General features: G+C 43.7%; 1 protein-coding gene across 1 annotated transcript; it reads right to left on the bottom strand.

Moving 5' to 3' along the window:
* Nucleotides 1-451: 451 nt before the first annotated feature.
* On the bottom strand, nt 452-20860 carry polr1b (RNA polymerase I subunit B). Its single transcript, XM_021607695.2, has 15 exons — nt 20288-20860; nt 16574-16741; nt 16289-16435; nt 14582-14714; nt 14269-14405; nt 13876-14099; nt 12912-13083; nt 12441-12612; nt 11984-12265; nt 11446-11579; nt 11123-11293; nt 3472-3628; nt 3078-3274; nt 2668-2918; nt 452-2538 (listed from the first exon to the last, which is right to left on the bottom strand). Exons 1-15 carry the CDS (start codon nt 20462-20464, stop codon nt 1656-1658), a joined length of 3405 nt encoding a protein of 1134 aa, XP_021463370.2. The 5' UTR covers nt 20465-20860; the 3' UTR covers nt 452-1655.
* Between the last annotated feature and the right edge of the window lie 1937 nt (nt 20861-22797).

Genomic DNA, 22797 nt, shown 5'->3' with positions numbered 1-22797 from the left:
CCAGGAGATGCTAAATGTGTATGTTAACAGTCACGGGCTGACAATTTTGTGACCGCCACAGCCCAAGTCTGATGAAACCAAGTTTGAACTCTTTGGCCTGAATGCCAAGCGTCACGTCTAGAGGAAATTAGGCATCGCTCATCATCTGGCCAACACCATCCCTACGGTGAAGCATGGTGGTGGTAGCATCCTGCTGTGGGGATGTTTTTCAGGGTCTGGGAGACTTGTCAGGATCGAGGGAATGATGAACGGAGCAAAGTACAGATTCTTGAAAACCTGCTCCAGGTGCAGCGACGCTCCCCATCCAACCTGACAGAGCTTGCGAGGATTGGCAGAAAAGAATGGGAGAAACTCCCCAAATACAGGTGCCAAGCTTGTACCGTTATACCCAAGACTCAAGGCTGTAATCTCTGCCAAAGGTGCTTCAACAAAGTACTGAGTGCATAGTTTGAATACTTATGTGATTACATTTTTATTTTTAATACATTTGCAAATTTAAAAATAAAACTGTTTTTGCTTTGTTATTATGGGGTATTGTGTGTAGATTGAGGGGGCAATGTTAGAATACGGCTTACAAACAAAATGTGGAAATAGTCAAGGGGTCTGAATACTTTCCAAATGTACCGTAAATGAAGATTGTTTCCAAAGGCCTGCATTAATGACATGGGTTTCTTGTAAAAAGGGAATTGTGAAAATCAAAATCAGCTGCTTTTCTTTCATCTTCAATGTGGGTGAAAGGGTGTAATAATTGTGTTTACATAACAATGCAATAGGCCACGTCATTTGGTCATTGTCTACTCTTAAAATAAAAAATATTATACATTTGACTACTTTATCTGTTGGGGGAAGTAGGTAGCAGTGGGCTGGTGGGCTGGTGGGAGGAGCGGCTCATTGTAAATGGCTGGAACGGAATCAAACCAATGGAAACAACGCTCCGTTCCATTGATTCCATTCCAGCCATTATAATGAGCCTGTCCTCCTACAGCTCCTCCCACCAGCATCTTCTGGTAGGTATAAGAAACAGGACACAAGAATCTAAAGCCCTGTGAACAACATTGTCTCCTTCAAAGTGCTGGTTATGACAGGAACAACTTGAACGTGTATCGATTGTCAGTCTGAAGAGTAAAGTGTAGTTAGTCATTGACAAACCTTTTATTACCTAGTAGTCACAATCGACTGTGTCATGCGCAATGTACACCATCACAATGTATTTTCTTAGAGTATTTCACTCTAAATATACTGACTTACAAAACAATATTGTGTATGTTAGACAGTTACTGTACAATATCTTTGTAACTTCTGAACATTTTTGGAAAGTTCTATCCATCCTTGACCAAAGTCTCAATTTAGCCATAACTTATGATAGGTAGAGACCATTCTGGACAACAAGAGGGTAAACCTCAAGCACTTGGCCATTCTGGTGAGCAGTATGGCTTTGTAGTTCAGGTAATTGTGTAAACTCCAGTAAGTTCTTTGCAATCATATTTTTTACTTTTACATGTGACAGATAATATTTGGAGATAAAGCATTTAATACAAAACATAAGGCCTAATATCTGAACACTGCCAGTCACACACGGGAGAAGACAAACTTCCTGTGCACAATATAGCACTGTCTGTGGCTGGTAGGTAGACTGAACAAACTTCACACTGAATTTACTTCACGTCCAATTTGATTTTGATGTTCATCGCCGCCAGCTCGGCAACAAAGTAGCGGAAGACGTATGGCACAGACACCGTATCGATGGAGTCACTCTTGCCGCAGAGGAGGCAGACAGTCTTGCGGTGGCGTGTGGCCGACCAGTGGGGTGGTGGTTTCTCCAGTAGAGGGGACAGTAGGCTACCACAGTCCACACACACCTGTGCCACAGAGCGATCAGAGCAGTTGAAGAGGCGGTCGTGGAGCAGGAAGGATGTCCCGTGGGCCAGCAGGGCGTCGCGCTCCATCTCCCCGAAGCGGATGCCCCCCTGGATGTTCCTTCCGCCCACCGGCTGGTTGGTCACCTTGTCCCGCGCGCCAGTGGTCCTCACCTGGAACTTGTCGGAGACCATGTGACGCAGCCTCTGGTAGTAGACCACGCCGATGAAGATGTCCGCCTCTAGCTCCAGGCCGCTGAGGCCGCTGTAGAGGCGCTCGGTGCCATAGTGGTTGTAGCCAGCAGCGCGCAACATATCCCCAAAATGCTCCAGTGCCGAGTTCTCCTCGGAGAAAGTGAAGGGAGTGGCGTCGTGGCACAGGCCGTGGAGGGCGCCCGACTTGCCGGCCATGCTCTCGATGAGCATGCCGATGGTCATGCGGGAGGGGAAGCCGTGAGGGTTGAACAGAATGTCGGGGGTCATGCCGCTCTCTGTGAAGGGCATGTCCTCGGCAGGCCACAGGCGGCTCAGGATACCCTTCTGCCCGTGGCGGCTGGCGAACTTGTCCCCGATGGTGGGGTTACGGGGCACTCGCACGGTGATGCAGACGCGCTTGAAGCGGCCCGAGCCCACGTCATTGCTGCACACCTTGATGTTGTCTACTACACAGCTTTCTTGACTCCTACAAGACAGCAGGTTATAAAATTGCATTAGCCGCTGCATCTGGCCAACTCATCATCATAGAGTAGAGAAATAGTCAACACTATGGTATGACAATGGAAAGAACATTAGGCCAAACTGGATAACTCACTTGTAAAAGTTGACAAAGGTCTGTCCGGTGTTGAGGTTGATGTAGCTGTAGAAGGGGTCTCCATGTTGTAGCACTGTGCCGATGGAGGGCAGCCCATCAGCGTCCAGTTTGTCCATTACCTTGGGGTCACCGGGTTTGACCCCAAACACCAGGTTGTCCTCGCCCTTCATCTTCTCTGCCAGGTCCACCAGCTCAGTCTTGTAAACACAGCCATGAGCAAAGCCCCTCTCCCACGAGGACTTGTTCAGGATCTAGGCGCAAACGGAATTAAAATAGAACACGTACGAATATACACACACACACACACACACACACAGTATACATGTATTCTACACACACACACACCTGGTACAGTGAAATCAGCCAATGGGTAAATAAAAAGTGAATTTATGTAGAGCTAGCTGTCTCACCATGGCGTCCTCCATATCGTAGCCAGTGTAGGAGATCACAGCGACAATGGCGTTGGTGCCGATGGGGTAGTTGTCCATGTTGTAGTGGTCGTACATGACAGGCCTGACCAGAGGGCTCTGAGGGGTCTGAAGGCGGTACAGCTTGTTGTCCGAGCGGTCCTGGAACGAGTGGAGGGGGAAGCCCATGGTCTGTTTACCTGTGGAGGAGAAGATGAGTTACACCAACATCTACGGGATCATTTTTAAAAAGTCAGGCATTCTAGAAGAATAAAGCACATTTTTTCACATGTAGTGTTCTCTGTATAGGAATTAGCTGAAAAAAAAGGTATCTAAGGGTATCTGAACTCAGAAAACACCAGAGATGCCTGCTTCTGAAAACGTGGTGCACCCTTACCCATCTGGCACTGGTACATGTTCCTGGGACTCTGGTTGTGGTCCGAGTAAGGGATAAAGTTAGCCACCACGCTCAGCATGCTGTGGAGGAAGAGCTCCTGGTGGGTGGTCACACCCGGCTCAATCTCATCCTCACTGATGCCCACGTTGATGTAGAGCTGTCAAACAGGAGAGAGAAGCTTAATTCACAAATGTTTCCGTGTACTCGAACAGAATAAGGTACTGTCTCGAACTGTCCACACAAGAAGCAAACATCACAGCATTCTGTAGATTTGGGTGTATAAATGAGATTATAAACTGGGTAGTTCCAGCCCTGGATGCTGATTGGCTGAATGCATCAGACCGTATACCACAGGTGTGCCAAAACGTTTCTTAAATGCTCTAATTACATTTGTAACCAGCTTATAATAGCAATAAGGCAACTCAAGGTTTGTGGTATATTGCCAATATCCCATGGTTTAAGGGCTGTATCCAGGCTCTCCACGTTGCGTCCTGCATAAGGACAGCCCTTAGCTGTGGTATATTGGCCATACCACACCACCTTGGGCCTTATTGCTTAAAATAATTAAGTTAAGTCGGAAGGAGCGGCCACACCATACCACAAGCCTCTAAGGAATTAGGACTAAAACATATACAGTCCTTCAGAAAGTATTCACAACCCTTTACTTTTAGCACATTTTGTTGTGTTGCAACCTGAATTTAAAAATTGAGTACATTTAGGTGTCACTAGCCTACAGAAATGTTTACAAATTAATTAAAAATGAAATAGCTGAACTGTCTTGAGTCAATAAGTATTCAACCCCTTTGTTGACAAGCCTAAATAAGTTCAGGAGTAAAAATCTGCGTAACAAATCACATAATAAGTTGCATGGACTGCATGGCTGTTTGAATGACTACCTCATCGCTGTACCCCACACATAAAAAATAATTGTAAGGACCCTCAGTCGAGCAGTGAATTTCAAACATTCAACAACAAAGACCAGGAAAGTTTTGCAATGCCTCGCAAAGGGCTCCTATTGGTAGATATATACAGTTCCTTCTGAAAAGTACAGACCCATTTACTTTTTCAAAATGGTAAGTTAGCCTGATTTTAAAAATGGATTAAAAAAAATATACAGTGCCTTGCGAAAGTATTCGGCCCCCTTGAACTTTGCGACCTTTTGCCACATTTCAGGCTTCAAACATAAAGATATAAAACTGTATTTTTTTGTGAAGAATCAACAACAAGTGGGACACAATCATGAAGTGGAACGACATTTATTGGATATTTCAAACTTTTTTAACAAATCAAACTGAAAAATTGGGCGTGCAAAATTATTCAGCCCCTTTACTTTCAGTGCAGCAAACTCTCTCCAGAAGTTCAGTGAGGATCTCTGAATGATCCAATGTTGACCTAAATGACTAATGATGATAAATACAATCCACCTGTGTGTAATCAAGTCTCCGTATAAATGCACCTGCACTGTGATAGTCTCAGAGGTCCGTTAAAAGCGCAGAGAGCATCATGAAGAACAAGGAACACACCAGGCAGGTCCGAGATACTGTTGTGAAGAAGTTTAAAGCCGGATTTGGATACAAAAAGATTTCCCAAGCTTTAAACATCCCAAGGAGCACTGTGCAAGCGATAATATTGAAATGGAAGGAGTATCAGACCACTGCAAATCTACCAAGACCTGGCCGTCCCTCTAAACTTTCAGCTCATACAAGGAGAAGACTGATCAGAGCAGCCAAGAGGCCCATGATCACTCTGGATGACCTGCAGAGATCTACAGCTGAGGTGGGAGACTCTGTCCATAGGACAACAATCAGTCGTATATTGCACAAATCTGGCCTTTATGGAAGAGTGGCAAGAAGAAAGCCATTTCTTAAAGATATCCATAAAAAGTGTTGTTTAAAGTTTGCCACAAGCCACCTGGGAGACACACCAAACATGTGGAAGAAGGTGATCTGGTCAGATGAAACCAAAATTGAACTTTTTGGCAACAATGCAAAACGTTATGTTTGGCGTAAAAGCAACACAGCTGAACACACCATCCCCACTGTCAAACATGGTGGTGGCAGCATCATGGTTTGGGCCTGCTTTTCTTCAGCAGGGACAGGGAAGATGGTTAAAATTGATGGGAAGATGGATGGAGCCAAATACAGGACCATTCTGGAAGAAAACCTGATGGAGTCTGCAAAAGACCTGAGACTGGGACGGAGATTTGTCTTCCAACAAGACAATGATCTAAAACATAAAGCAAAAACTACAATGGAATGGTTCAAAAATAAACATATTCAGGTGTTAGAATGACCAAGTCAAAGTCCTGAATCCAATCGAGAATCTGTGGAAAGAACTGAAAACTGCTGTTCAAATGCTCTCCATCCAACCTCACTGAGCTCGAGCTGTTTTGCAAGGAGGAATGGGGGAAAAATTCAGTCTCTCGATGTGCAAAACTGATAGACATACCCCAAGCGACTTACAGCTGTAATCGCAGCAAAAGGTGGCGCTACAAAGTATTAACTTAAGGGGGCTGAATAATTTTGCACGCACAATTTCAGTTTTTGATTTGTTAAAAAAGTTTGAAATATCCAATAAATGTCGTTCCACTTCATGATTGTGTCCCACTTGTTGTTGATTCTTCACAAAAAAAATACAGTTTTATATCTTTATGTTTGAAGCCTGAAATGTGGCAAAAGGTCGCAAAGTTCAAGGGGGCCGAATACTTTCGCAAGGCACTGTATATTATCCTCAGCAATCTACACACCATAATGACAAAGCGAAAACAGGTTTAGACATTTTACCAAATTTATTAAACATAGAAAACAGAAATACCATTTTTACATACTGTACCAGTCAAAAGGTTGACACCTACTTATTCAAGGGTTTTTATTTTTTACTCTTTTCTAAATTGTAGAATACAGGTGAAAAATATCAAAACTATGAAATAACATGAAATCATGTAGTAACCAAAAAATACATTTTAGATTCTTCAAAATAGCCACCCTTTGCACAATCTTGGCATTCTCTCAACCAGCTGCATGAGGAATGCTTTTCCAACAGTCTTGAAGGAGTTCTCACATATGCGGAGCACTTGTTGGCTGCTTTTACTTCACTCTGCGGTCCAACTCATCCCAAACCATCTCAATTTGGTTGAGGTTGGGTGATTGTGGAGGCCAGGTCATCTGATGCAGCTGGAGATTCCCATCTCCCTCACTAGCTTTAAGAACCAGCTGTCAGAGCAGCTCACAGATCACTGCACCTGTTCATAGCCCATCTGTATACAGCCCATCTACCTCATTCCCATATTGTATTCATTTATTTTGCTCCACAGTATCTCTATTTGCACATCCATCTTTCGCACATCTACCATTCCAATGTTTAATTGCCTTAACTCCCTTATTTGACCAAATTTGCACTCACTGTATATAGACTGTTTTTCTTTTTTTCTACTGTATTATTGACTATGTTTTGTTCATTCCATGTGTTCACAACTATGTGTTGTTGTATGTGTCGAACTGCTATGCTTTATCTTGGCCAGGCCGCAGTTGCAAATGAGAACTTGTTCACAACTAGCCTACCTGGTTAAATAAAGGTGAATAATTTTTTTTTTTAAATGCAGCACTTCATCACTCTCCTCGGTCAAATAGCCATTACACAGCATGGAGGTGGGGTTTGGGTCATTGTCCTTTAAAAAAAACTAATGAAAGTGGGACTAAGTGCAACTCAGATGGGATAGCATGTCGCGGCAGAATGCTGTGGTAGCCATGCTTATGAAATGGTCCTTGAATTCTAAATAAAATAAGACAGTGTGACCAGCAAAACACCCCCAAACCTCCTCCATGCTTTACGGTGGGAACCACACAAGCGGAGATCATCCGTTCACCTACTCTGCGTTTCTCAAAAGACATTGCGGTTGGAACCAAAAATCTCAAATTTGTACTAATCAGACCAAAGGACAGATTTCCACTGGTCTAATGTCCATTGCACGTGTTTCTTAGCCCAAGCAAATCTCTTCATATTGGTGTCCTTTAGTAGTGGTTTCTCTGCAGCAATTCGACCATGAAGACCTGATTCACACAGTCTTCTCTAAACAGTTGAATTTGAGATGTGTCCGTTACTTGAATTCTGTGAAGCATTTTTTGGAGTTGCAATCTGTGGTGCAGTTAACTCCAATGAACTTATCCTCTGCAGCAGAGGTAACTCGGTCTTCCTTTCCTGTAGTGGTCCTCATGAGAGCCAATTTAATCCAATTTCATCATAGCGCCTGATGGTTTTTGTGACTGCACTTATAGAAACCTTCAAAGGTCTTCACATTTTTGAGGATTGACTGACCTTCATGTCTTAAAGTAATGGACTGTCATTTCCCTTTGCTTATTTGTGCGGTTCTTGCCATAATACAGACTTAGCCCTATTTGATAAAAGCCCAAGTCTGTATACCATCCCTACCTTGTCACAACACAATTGACTGGCTCAAAACGCATTAAGGAAAGAAATTCCACAAATTACCTTTTAACAAGGCACACCTGTTAATTGAAATAAATTCCAAGTGACTACCTCATGAAGCAGGTTGAGAGAATGCCAAGAGTGTGCAAAGCTGCCATCAAGGCAAAGTGTGGCTACTTTGAAGAAACTCAAAATATATTTGAACACTTTTTTGGTTACTACACTGCTCAAAAAAATAAAGGGAACACTAAAATAACACATCCTAGATCTGAATGAATGAAATATTCTTATTAAATACTTTTTTCTTTACATAGTTGAATGTGCTGACAACAAAATCACAAAAATTATCAATGGAAATCAAATGTATCAACCCATGGAGGTCTGGATTTGGAGTCACACTCAAAATCAAAGTGGAAAACCAGACTACAGGCTGATCCAACTTTGATGTAATGTCTTTAAAACATGTCAAAATGAGGCTCAGTAGTGTGTGTGGCCTCCACGTGCCTGTATGACCTCCCTACAACGCCTGGGAATGCTCCTGATGAGGTGGCGGATGGTCTCCTGAGGGATCTCCTCCCAGACCTGGACTAAAGCATCCGCCAACTCCTGGACAGTCTGTGGTGCAACGTGGCGTTGGTGGATGGAGCGAGACATGATGTCCCAGATGTGCCCAATTGGATTCAAGTCTGGGGAACGGGCGGGCCAGTCCATAGCATCAATGCCTTCCTCTTGCAGGAACTGCCGACACACTCCAACTACACGAGGTAGCATTATCTTGCATTAGGACGAACCCAGGGCCAACCGCACCAGCATATGGTCTCACAAGGGGTCTGAGGATCTCATATCGGTACCTAATGGCAGTCAAGCTACCTCTGGCGAGCACATGGAGGGCTGTGCGGCCCCCCAAAGAAATGCCACCCCACACCATGACTGACCCACTGCCAAACCTGTCATGCTGGAGGATGTTGCAGGCAGCAGAACGTTCTCCACGGCGTCTCCAGACTGTCACATGTGCTCAGTGTGAACCTGCTTTCATCTGTGAAGAACACAGAGCCCCAGTGGCGAATTTGCCAATCTTGGCAAATGCCAAACGTCCTGCATGGTGTTGGGCTGTAAGCACAACCCCCACCTGTGGACGTCGGGCCCTCATACCACCCTCATGGAGTCTATTTCTGACCGTTTGAGCAGACACATGCACATTTGTGGCCTGCTGGAGGTCATTTTGCAGGGCTCTGGCAATGCTCCTCCTGCTCCTCCTTGCACAAAGGCGGAGGTAGTGGTCCTGCTGCTGGGTTGTTGCCCTCCTACGGCCTCCTCCACGTCTCCTGATGTACTGGCCTGTCTTCTGGTAGCGCCTCCATGCTCTGGACACTACGCTGACAGACACAGCAAACCTTCTTGTCACATCTCGCATTGATGTGCCATCCTGGATGAGCTGCACTACCTGAGCCAGTTGTGTGGGTTGTAGACTCCGTCTCATGCTACCACTAGAGTGAAAGCACCGCCAGCATTCAAAAGTGACCAAAAACATCAGCCAGGAAGCATAGGAACTGAGAAGTGGTCTGTGGTCCCCACCTGCAGAACCACTCCGTTATTGGGGGTGTCTTGCTAAATGCCTATAATTTCCACCTGTTGTCAATCCATTTGCACAACAGCATGTGAAATATATTGTCAGTCAGTGTTGCTTCCTAAGTGGACAGTTTGATTTCACAGAAGTGTGATTGACTTGGAGTTACATTGTGTTGTTAATGTGTTCCCTTTATTTTTTTGAGCAGTGTACATAATGCTATATGAGTTATTTCATAGTTATGATTTCTTCACTATTATTCTACAATGTAAAAAATAGTAAAAATAAAGAAAAACCCTTGAATGAGTAGGTGTGTACAAACTTGACAGGTACTGTAAGTATTCAGACCCTTTGCTATGAGAATCGAAATTGAGCTCAGGTGCTTCCTGTTTCCATTCATCATCCTTTCTACAACTTCATTGGAGGCCACCTGTTGTAAATTCAATTAACTGGACATGATTTGAAAAGGCACACACCTGTCTATATAAAAGGTCCCACAGTTGACAGTATCTATCAGAGCAAAAATCACACCATGTGGTCGAAGGAAAGATGAACGGAGTAAAGTACAGAGATCCTTGATGAAAACCTGCTCCAGAGCTCTCAGGACCACAGACTGTGGTGACGGCTCACCTTCCAACAGGACAACAACCCTAAGCACACAGCCAAGACAATGCAGGAGTGGCTTCGGGACAAGTCTCAATGTCCTTGAGTGGGCCAGCCAGAGCCTGGACTTTAACCCAATCCAACATCTCTGGAGAGACCTGAACATAGCTGTGCAGCAATGCTCCCCATTCAACCTGATAGAGCAGGGCTGCCCAAACCTCTTCCTGGAGATCTACCGTCCTGTGGCATTTCAGTCCAACCCTAATTTAACACATCTGATTCTACTTATTAGCTGCTCAACAACACCCAAACACTGGGAGACAAATTCACCTTTCAGCAGGACAATAACCTAAAACACAAGGCCAAATATACACTGGACTTGCTTACCAAGACAACATTAATGTTCCTGAGTGAACTAGTTACAGTTTTGCCTTAAATCTGTTTGAAAATCTATGGCAAGATTTGAAAATGTCTGTCTAAAAATGATCAACCACCAACTTCATAGAGATTGAAGAACTTAAAAAAGAACAAATGTGCAAATATTGTACAATCCAGGTGTGCAAAGCTCTAAGACAGACTTACCCAGAAAGCTTATTCAATACATGTTAGGTGATTCTAACATGTATTGACTCGGGGGTGTGAATACTTATGTAAATGTGATTTCTGTATTTCATTTTATACATTGATAACATATTTTCACTTTGTCATTGTGGGGTATTGTGTGTAGATGGGTGATTTTTTAAATTTTTATTACAACAAAATGTGTAATAAGTCAAGTGGTATGAATACTTTCTGAAGCCACGGTCAGACTAACCATCTACAAGTAACTAGGTACTGACATGACACTACCAACCAAACTCAAGAATCAACTTCCAACAATTACTGTAATGACTGTCCTAGAGTTGACAAAACAAAGAATCACTGACAAGACCCTCAGCTTGAAAACGAGTTTGATCTAGCATCCCTCCTTGTCCCAGAGGCTATGATTAGTAACTAGGGGGTTTACTAAGGATGCCCAGGAATTGAGACATTTTAAGCAGCCTGCGACTGTAGTACCTGTTCAAAGGTGCCGATCAGTTCCTGCTGGCCCAGGGCCAGGTTGTGAACAGGCCGCACCATGCGGCAGGGGGTGGTGAAGAGGTACAGGCCTGGGTACATGCTGGCCTTGCTGGTCTGGGGAACCAGAACTATCTCAGTCCAGGGAGGGATCTTCTTCTCCTTCAACACCTGCAAGAGAATGGCATGAACTAGAATGAGTAAGAGGCAGAAAAACCTAACTAGCTGCCACTATTCATGTGTGATGAATTATCTATTAAATAAGTGAGTGACGATCAAACCCATGTTATAACTGCAGATGGTTGGGAGATGCCCTGCCTTACCTTGAACCTGCGGAGGGAGTCTGCGAGGAAGGGGGCCAGATCAGTCTCTACCCAACCCACCATGGCACCATCCAGGAGCACAGGATAGCAGTCAGTGTAGGCCCTGCCAGGAGAACCATCCACAGGAGTCACACCTGGAGGAGAACGATGGGACAAACACAACCGCATATAAATGACTGAGCATTTTCACATGTCGACACACAGTATGTACGAATAAACCTTAGGACCCAATAGGTTCCAGCTGCATGCTAATCGCAGTGAGTGACGTAACCTTGGATATCCTATCACGTTGAATCCCAGGCCTTTGTGTTTCACTTTGGACACATGTTCAGTGTTTGTCATGTACAACTACCCCATTGGAACCAACAGCATCGTCTCTGATCTCCAACACTTGCTACGACATGGAGGACGCCATAGTGAGGCAGCTAGCTATATATATATATATATATATATATATATATATATATATATATATATATATATATATATATATATATATATATATATATTCACAATTCCCAGGTTTGTCTGTACTCACCGAGGGAGCAGAGCAGGGCAGGGAGGGTGGTGGTGGGCAGGGCCGGGGCTATGATTTCACAGTGGGCCGTCATGTGGTTCATGAGGCCGCAGGGCTCTCCGTCGGGGGTGTGCACAGGGCACAGGAAGCCCCAGGACTCGGGCAGCAGACGACGTACGGAGGTGGTCCTCATCTTGGCAAAGGCTGCACCTCTGTGCACACAGCGGAAGTGGGACAGGTAGCGGATGAAATTGAGCTTGTCGGCCACCACACACAGTCCCGTGTTCTGGAGCATGCCCAGACCTGACGGCAGGAGGGAAGAGGAACAGAATCTCAGGACCAGCATGCGTTTCTAGGTAACTTATACACGTCATGTATATCTGCATAACTCCAAGTAAAATAGAGAAAAATTGAGAAAAATAGAACAGTGGATACGTTGTAATGACAAATAAGTAGAATGTTTTGTATCACAGCATACCCGTCTTTGAAGTGAGATTCCCAGTGGCTAGCAGATACTCAAAGGGATGAGTAACATCAGAGCCCATGTTGAACATCTTCACCAGATTATCAGAGCTCATCCCACCAGTCAGCCTATGGGCCCTCTTGTCCATAGACAGTTTCACAGACACCATCCAGGCAGCCATCTTCTCCTATCATCACATTGCAAATGGTTAAAACACATCCGACAGAGGAATTATATGACCTGGAGGACAACTAGAGTGTGATTTTAATACCAAGGCCTTACAGTCAAGGTTTCACCACTAGCATTCTGGCCTGACATTGTTGTGGTGTTTTTACATTACCCATGCCAAACATGACAACTTCTGTTCCCCACAATGTTGTAGCAGCTTGACAAGAAATTGTTTTTGATTCACCAATACGTCAGATCCAGAACTGTTCATCATTTGTCAGTAGTCCAGTGCAGGGCTGTCCTGATGTCTGAACTGACCTTGAGAAACATTAGGTAGAGCCGTCCTGGCGTGAGCACCTCCTGACACATCAGACTGTCCGGGTTCTCCTCCATGCACTCCTGCTTGGCAAACGTGAATAGCTTCCGCGTCATCAGACACAGCAGGTAGAACTTCTCCACGTCCGACCTCAGGTGGATACAGATGCACTGGCTGAACAGAGAGACACGACACATTCCATAAAGAGTGTGTGTGTGTGTGTGTGTGTTGGTAGAGCATGGTGCTTGCAACGTCAGGATAGTTGGTTAGATTCCATACACCAAAAAAAAATAAAAAATAGACCCACTCATGACTAAGTCATCATAATAAGTGTCTGCTATAGGCATTCACTACATGGCCAAAAGTATGTGGGCACCCCTTCAAATTAGTGTATTCGGCTATTTCAGTTACACTAGTGGCGGACAGGTGTATAAAAATCGAGCACACCGCCATGCAATCGCCATAGACCAACATTGGAGGTAGAATGGCACGTACTGAAGAGCTCAGTGACTTTCAACTTGGCACCGTCACAGGATGGCACCTTTCCAACAATTCAGTTCACCAAATTTCTGCCCTGCTAGAGCTGACCCGGTCAATGTCTTTAGAATGCAATTAAAAATGAAAAGCTGAAATGTCTTGAGTCAATAAGAATTCAACCCCTTTGTTATGGCAAGCCTAAATAAGTTCAAGAGTAAAGATTTGCTTAACAAGTCACATAAGTTGCATGGACTGCATTACTTTTTGAATGACTACCTCATCTCTGTACCCCACACATACAGATAATTGTAAGGTCCCTCAGTCGAGCCGTGAATTTCAAACACAGAGTCAACTGTAAAGACCAGGGAGGTTTTCCAATGCCTCGCAAAGAAGGGCGCCTATTGGTAGATGGGTAAAAAAAAAAAGAAGCAGACATTGAATATCACTTTGAGCATGGTGAAGTTATTAATAACACACACAAACACTTACTCTAGCAGGTAGTTGGCACACTGTTCATGGGTGTACCACTCTGGCAGGTTCATCTTGACCCGGAAGCGCTCGCCCAGGTAGTTGAGCACCTTGCCGCGGGTGATGCAGCCCTCCTCCATGACGAGTCGCAGCATCTCAGACACACAGCTCTTGTAGAAGGAGTTCGCCTCACGACCTTTGATCAGCTCCTGGTAAATCTGGAAGTCTGTGAAGTCCACTAGAGCCTGGCCAAAACAGAAAGGCAATGTGGTTAAAATGTTAAATATATATTGTAATTTCGTACAGTATAGGCCATTTGGCCCAATTCTCATGTGTCGCATGCATAAAAACCTAGTGGACAGACTTTAATGTCACATGCAAGTTCCTATTCCAAATATCACTGCTCCATCTCACCTTTAGTGCAAAGCCCAGGGGGAGGAAGAATAGCTCTTTCTGGTATATGAAGTTGAGCATCACAGTCCCATTGTCCAGGTAATGCAGGTTCATATTGATAGCGGTGTGCTCCTCCTTCACACAGTGCATTGAGACACCTGGGGAGACAGACAAAGAATAGCTTTAGCTTATGTCTGCATCAAGGCGATCGGACTGCGATAATCAAATGTCAGGCTACTTATAGTAGGCCATGGGACTCAACTGCTCCAACAATGCAATGTTCGGCTTGTACATTAACACCCTCCACATTGTGTACATTAACTGCCTTGCGTACCATACTGAGTGTATCCCTGGCCTCTGTTCTTCCACTTCGGCCTTGACATAGCGATAGGGTAGTTCCTCCTTGGCATGATCAGCATGCGAATAACCTTCTCGTTCCCATTCACAATAAAATAACCACCCATTTCCTGTTTCAATGAGGATGGAGAGAAAGAGAGATTGAATCTAAAGAAATGTAAAGACGCATTGCAAACTGTAAAATGTACGTGTAAAAGCAGAAAAATGTGCCTTGATTTTTGCGTCGAAGCATAAATTATCAGATTGACTGGTTCCCACAGATCAGGATTTTCCGTTATGAAAATGTAGCGCAGGACATTTGACCGGCAGCATTTTAATTTACCGGACATGTATGCATTGGGTACATAACTGGGGAATGAATTTCACCATAAAAATGCACCTTTTAATAAAGCATTCCATGGATCATCGCATTTGCAGGCCTACTATTCATAATGTGATAAGTAGACGGAATAGTCATAATTTAGGCTAATAATAACTCAGCATCCTTTGGATGGAAAAAAACAGTGGCACTGACCCAACAATGTTAATGAGTGAATATGCTCAGTGCAGTGAGCACTCACCAAGGACATGGCTGAATTTTGATAACTAAAAAAAAATATCTTTACAGCTTCCACTGGCTCGTTTTTTTTTTTTTAAAGCTAGGGGAAGCTAATGATCCTCTGTGGCCAAATCATGCTTTAGTAACCCATTTTGAATGATTGTATTTAGTAGGCTAATAAGGCTATATCATTTTGTCAATTTACTTAGGGAATGCTTCACCTAGCCTTTAGAATGTGCAACCTAGGAGCCTATGTTAGTCTACTATCCCCATAGAAGAAAAGTTTACATATTCTAATGGTCAGCTTGCCTAGAAAGAAATAGCCCAAACAGACTCAGGGACGATACATATCAAATTCACACAACCAGTAAGTAAAAAGCAATACATCTGATGCATCAGATCAGAACGTTTAGTTGAAAAATGTTGATAAACTATTACTTCTTAACATTAGCAGCGCAGTAATGCATTTGGCTACTGGACAATGAAAGATAGTTGAAAACCAATAGAAAATTAGAATTAGGCTACTGGTTTCAATGGCATATGGAAGTCTATGAAATAACTGCCTTCACGTATTTGGTCAGATTTTTCCTAGGCTACTTTAAAGCAAGGTTTCAAACAATTAAGTAGCTGTAGGTTGTTGGTATGTGACACACTGATGAAGCCTGCCTTCTGTTGACTATGCATTTGAATGGCGAATGGAGAGGCCGCTTCAATTACCAGTTGAGAAATAAAAATATTAGCTATTTTTAACACACGAGTGCATTTAGAATCGTTGCACAATGACTGGCCGTGTAAAAGTGCTGCCTGACAGATTTTCCGTTCAAAGGCTCTGTATCTGTATGCCGTGCCCATGTGATAAGATAACAAATATGCACACATGGCAATTTAATTCCACGGATTTATGCAAATTAACTCATAGACCGACAAGCATGACCGGTCAAATGTATTTACATAAACTGGTATTTCTATCAATGAATAGGCTAAAAAGCCTTATTTTGCAATGGGATTTTTTCTTTCTTCTCCCAGACAATTGGCCGATGGCAATTTTATTTAACTGCTTTATTTTTTTTTACGCCCAAAAGCCAGCTATTACCGGCTAAAGGAAACCCTGCCACAGCACGGGTAGGAAGCGTGCCATTCTCCTACCTCAGCCTCCTCATGGTGCTCAATGAGCTCTTTGGGAGGGAGCCCATGTAGGTTACACAGCCTAGACTTCACCATGATGGGCAACTGGCCCAGAGACTGCTTGATGATGCCTTTGGGAACCCCATTCACGGACCAGCTGACATCTGCCTGTGAAGAATCACAGCACAAAACTTAAATTCATCACAATGGGCAAGTCTTGTGATAGATTGTAGAAAGACCTCGTCTTGACCGTCATATACAGTACAATCCATATGGTACAGGTGTTGGGTTTGCAGGCAAGCTTACCACAAGCTTCCCCCGGTAGGAGCAGCGTCTCCCTCTGCACTCTGCTGGGAACACCCTCAGGTCCCGGCAGATGCTTCCTTTGCCCACCACTGGTTTAAAGATGGTGGCCTCCACAAATGCCAGGCTGATCCGGTCATTTTTAAACATAAACTCCAAGGGACGGATGGCCTGAAAATGAGAAATGGAACAAATATTTATACATGAACTCTCCAAACCCATGGTTTTGCATGACAGATATCAACTACAACCAGGTTGCTGCATAGTTACAGATTAACTCACATTATCTGGTGTAACAACCAAAAAATGTTGGTATCCATTACTGTGAATTACAGGTTAGGTACGGTTGTGTAGCACATCATTTTCAACCAACCTTGACCGTGTCAATTTCAAATCTCTCATTGATTGAAACAGGTGGGTCTTCCCCAAAGTGCAGCATGTCATGACACCCCTATCTTAATTAATGACAAGATTTGAAATAGACAAGATGGTGGTGTACAGGTTGTTGGATTAACAAAATGGCGGCAGAAGAAAGGGCAGTTTTACGGTCTCCTAACCAATTGTGCTATTATGTGGGGGTTTTTCGCGTTATTTGCAACTTATTTTGTACGTAATGTTTCTGCAACCGTATCTTACGGCAAAAAATTGCTTCTGGATATCAGGACAGCAATCACTCACCTAGGATTAGACAAAGATTTTTTCTACAACAAAGACGACGCACAAGACATTCTCCAAACACCCCAAAGGACCGACAACCCTGTTATTTGCAAGAGGAAGCGACGCAGGTACAGAGGACAAAGAGCCGGATGCCTGGTCAGGACCCGGAGAAGTCGACTGGGAAAGCTGCCGTTACCATCAATACTACTCGCCAACGTGCAATCATTGGACAATAAATTAGACGAGGTACGATCACAAATATCCTACCAACGGGACATAAAAAACTGTAATATCCTATGTTTCACGGAATCGTGGCTGGATGACGACATGGATATTCAGCTAGCGGGATATACTCTGCACTGGCAAGATAGAACAGCAAACTCAGGTAAGATGAGGGGTGCCTAGAGAGTTTTCAGCTATACTTTTCATGGCTGTTTATTTACCACCACAGACAGATGCTGGCACTAAGACAGCACTCAGTGAGCTCTATATGGAAATAAGCAAACCACTCACCCAGAGGCGGCGCTCCTAGTGGCCAGAGACTTTAATACAGGGAAACTTAAATAAGTTCTACCAACATGTTAAATGTGCAACCAGAGGGGAAAAAAAATTCTAGATCACCTGTACTCCACACACAGAGACGCGTACAAAGCACTCCCTCGCCCTCCATTTGGTAAATCCGACCACAACTCTATCCTCCCGATTCCTGCTTACAAGTGAAAATTAAAGCAGGAAGCACCAGTGACTCGGTCTTTAAAAAAAAAAAAAGTGGTCAGATGAAGCAGATGCTAAGCTACAGGACTGTTTTGCTATCACAGACTGGAACATGTTCCGGGATTCCTCCGATGGCATTGAGGAGTACACCACATCAGTCACTGGCTTATTCAATAAGTGCATCGAGGACGTCGTCCCCAAAGTGACTGTACGTAAATATCCCAACCAGAAGCCATGGATTACAGGCAACATCCGCACTGAGCTAAAGGGTAGAGCTGCCGCTTTCAAGGTGCGGGACTCTAACCCGGAAGCTTACAAGAAATCCAGCTATGCCCTGCGACGAACCATCAAACAGGCAAAGCGTCAATACAGGGCTAAGATTGAATCGTACTACACCGGCACCGACGCTCGTCAGATGTGGCAGGGCTTGCAAACTATTACAGACTACAAAGGGAAGCACAGCTGCGAGCTGCCCAGTGACACGAGCCTACCAGATGAGCAAAATCACTTCTTTGCTGACTTCTAGGCAAGCAAGACTGAGGCATGCATGAGAGCATTTAGCTGTTCCGGACGACTGTGTGATCACGTTCTCCGTAGCCGACGCCGGTAATATCTTTAAACAGGTCAACATACACAAGGCTGCGGGGCCAGACAGATTACCAGGACGTGTTCTCCGGGCATGTGCTGACCAACTGTCAGGTGTCTTCACTGACATTTTCAGCATGTCCCTGATTGAGTCTGTAATACCAACATGTTTCAAGCAGACCACCACAGTCCCTGTGCCCAGGAACACAAAGGCAACCAGCCTAAATGACTACAGACCCGTAGCACTCACGTCCAAAGCCATGAAGTGCTTTGAAAGGTTGGTAATGGCTCACATCAACACCATTATCCCAGAAACCCTAGACCCACTCCAATTTACATACCGCCCAAACAGATCCACAGATAATGCAATCTCTATTGCACTCCACACTGCCCTTTCCCACCTGGACAAAAGGAACAATTATGTGAGAATGCTATTCATTGACTCAGCGTTCAACACCATAGTACCCTCAAAGCTCATCACTAAGCTAAGGATCTGGGGACTATACACCTCCCTCTGCAACTGGATTCTGGACTTCCTGATGGGCCACCCCCAGGTAGTGAGGGTAGGTAGCAACACATCTGCAACGCTGATACTGAACACTGGAGCTCCACAGGTGTCCGTGCTCAGTCCCCTCCTGAACTCCCTGTTCACCCACGACTGCATGGCCAAGCACGACTCCAACACCATCATTAAGTTTGCAGACGACAACAGTGGTAGGCCTGATCACAGACAATGACGAGACAGCATATAAGGAGGAGGTCAGAGACCTGGCCGTGTGGTTCCAGAATAACAACCTATCCCTCAACATAACCAAGACTAGGGACTACAGGAAAAGGAGGACCGAGCACACCCCCCATTCTCATCGACGGGGCTGTAGTGGGGCAGGTTGAGAGCTTCAAGTTCCTGTGTCCACATCAACAAACTAGAATGGTCCAAACACACCAAGACAGTCGTGAAGAGGGCACGACAAAGCCTATTCCCCCTCAGAAAACAAAAAAAAATTGGCATGGGTCCTGAGATCCTCAAAAGGTTCTACAGCTGCAATGCCAAGAGCGTGGTTGCATCACTGCCTGGTACGGCCATTGCTCGGCCTCTGGCCGCAAGGCACTACAGAGGGTAGTGCATACAGACAAGTATATCACTGGGGCTAAGCTGCCTGCCATCCAGGACCTCTAGGCGGTGTCAGAGGAAGGTCCAAAAATGTGTCAAAGACCCCAGCCACAGACTGTTCTCTCTACTACCGCATGGCAAGCGGTACCGGAGTGCCAAGTCTAGCTCAACTGGGACTACCAACCAGTGCTCCCGCACAGTGGCTACCCGGGCTATCTGCATTGTATCCCACCACCCGCCAACCCCTCTTTAACGCTACTGTTACTCTCTGTTCATCATATATGCATAGTCACTTTAACCATATCTACATGTACATACTACCTCAATCAGCCCGACTAACCGCTGCCTGTATATAGCCTGTCTTTTTACTGTTTTATTTATTTTCTTATTAACCTAACACCTTTTTTTGCACTATTGGTTAAAGCCTGTAAGCATTGTTGTATTCGGCTCACGTGACAAATAAACTTTGATTTGATTACTTCATGGAGCAAAATGTTGATTTCTTTCAATAATGGAGCATTTTCAAAATCCTAAACGCACCACTTGCAAGTGGACACAAGACATATTAAAAATATACGTTTGGCCAACATTGTGGCTTGGGGAGGCACGGCTGACACAGCACTGACTGTCCCACGTGAAAGTTCGCCTACCTGTACAGCACGACACAGTCCTTCTGAAACTGCTTGGTCAAACGACTCAATATGAGCCTTCGTTAGGTCCTGAACAGCGGCATGTTGTTTTTCCTTCGGTATGCCGTAGCCTGCTTCTGTTAAATGTTTAAGGCTTGGACTTGTCAGTAAACTACTCCACTTACTCGCAAAATCCATGCTTATTCTTGTTTACCACATGCGCATAGTTACACAGGAAGTACAATCGTTGTAATAGGAAGTGAGTGAAAGGTCAATTCCTTTAAAGGGACAGCATCCAATTTTCAGAGCTATCAAACTAAATCAAACCGTCTTGTTGAATGTAATTGTATTAGTTTGGTTGACTATTCATAGAAGTGAGAAAAATGAATTACCAAACAGCATCTAAAGTGTAATGCTATGTCTAAATCAGTTTCAGCATCAAAGATAATGTCCACTGTAACCAAACAGCTAGAAGTCTATAGATATCCGATCTCAGTTGCTCTATGTATTGATGTAATGATGTAAAATATATCACTAGCCACTTTAAACAATGCTACCTAATATGTTTACATACCCTACATTATTAATCTCATATGTATACGTATATACTGTACTCTATATCATCTACTGCATCTTTATGTAATACATGTATCACTAGCCACTTTAACTATGCCACTTTGTTTACATACTCATCTCATATGTATATACTGCACTCAATACCATCTACTGTATCTTGCCTATGCCGCTCTGTACCATCACTCATTCATATATCTTTATGTACATATTCTTTATCCCCATGTCTATAAGGTAGTCGTTTTGGAATTGTTAGCTAGATTACTTGTTGGTTATTACTGCATTGTCGGAACTAGGAAGCACAAGCATTTCGCTACACTCGCATTAACATCTGCTAACCATGTGTATGTGACAAATAAAATTTGATTTGATTGTGGCCGTGTTCGAGAGCATCAAAACCGTGATAAATGGGTAAATTGTGACTGACTGACAACGGGCGTGTTTCTCTTCCCAGCCGTCGCCTGCCAGATCTTACAATGCCTGGATAGGTATTTTACATAAGCCAACCACATCATGTTATAGAAATCTGTCAGTCTGACGTGGCACACAACCATTGGTTGATGCATCCAACATCTGATCAGGGGAACTTGACCAACGTCTGTCATTAACTGACAGATTGCTAACATTTGTGGTTAGCCGATACTTAAAACACCTATCCAGGCATTGTAAGATTTGGCAAAGGAACGCACCAACAGAGTAGTTATTTACGATGCAAGGACATTTGGAGATCTGTCAATCTCGACTCGCCTTTAAAGTCGGCTGCAATGTCGAACTCGCCCTTTGTGTTGGTCGATTGCAGTCATCATGACTGCCATTCAGTTGGATAAAGTCAATGCTGGCAATCATTTACAACATCTATGATTTTCTTTCATGTCATATCTAGTGTAAATCCCTGGGTCTTATGCGCCACAAGAGAAGTCAGGAGACTCAGATCAACGATACATTTTATTCTCCATGATAATGTGACAGTTTTCATGCAAAAGTTTGATAAACATTAGCTAAAAGAAACAGGCATTCATCTGACTAAATACAGTTAAATCATTTTGACTGGGGGAGAGGTTAACATTTCAATGTGCCAATGTTGCTTTTGTGTCAACCGATTTATTTATTCTTGGCTGCCTTGGTTTAGTGAAAATGTTTGATAATGATTGATTTAAAGTTGCAATCTAACTTCTTTGTCTCCCATGGCCATGATACACTCAAAGGAAGATACAGAATGCACTTTAAAAGGACTTGAAATACATCAAACCCACAGATTTCATAGCTGGGGAAGTAATACTGAGGGGTGGATTGATTTTAGACATACAAACAAGTTCTCATTGATAAGAAATAAGAATTCATAACCTACCAAGCAGGTAATTAAAAATGGGAAACGTTCAGTGCAAAGAAACTCTGCATGAGTACAACCAGACATTACAAAAGATTGAACAATTAAAACAGTCACACAGACACATATGCCAAATAGCAATAGGCAAATTCACATCTTTACAATCAAACAAATGAAAGGTGCATTTATATGCAGGAGGTCTATTGCTTCTTCCCAACATCAAGAGGCAATTCCCACTAAGGCACCCCTTCCCTTTGATGGAAAGACATTTCCCCAATTTGTATAATAATACTGATCATTTCCTTTGGTTGTTTTCCCAAGCAATGTGTTGAATAATACAGTTGGTCTTTTTTATTTTGCAAAACAATCTAGAAAACAACACCTTTTTTTTGTGCCCCTCTGATATACAAACTAACCGAACATTTAACCACAAATAGATTATAATTCATAAACATTGTATGCTTTGACCATGTGCATATCAAACAGATACTATTCAAGCAGTCATTCATACCATACTTCATAGCAATCTTTAAACATAAAAAAAAGACAGTGATTAAATGTCTCAATGTTGTCCCTTAAGTAGTGTTTCACTCAAAACACGTTGAAGCATTTCCTCAACTAAAAATATTTG

Source organism: Oncorhynchus mykiss, chromosome 1 (genome assembly GCF_013265735.2).
Source record: "Oncorhynchus mykiss isolate Arlee chromosome 1, USDA_OmykA_1.1, whole genome shotgun sequence".
Taxonomy (NCBI): Eukaryota; Metazoa; Chordata; class Actinopteri; order Salmoniformes; family Salmonidae; genus Oncorhynchus; species Oncorhynchus mykiss.
The sequence above is the reverse complement of the archived record's forward strand: the minus strand, read 5'-3'. Positions and strand labels throughout refer to the sequence as shown.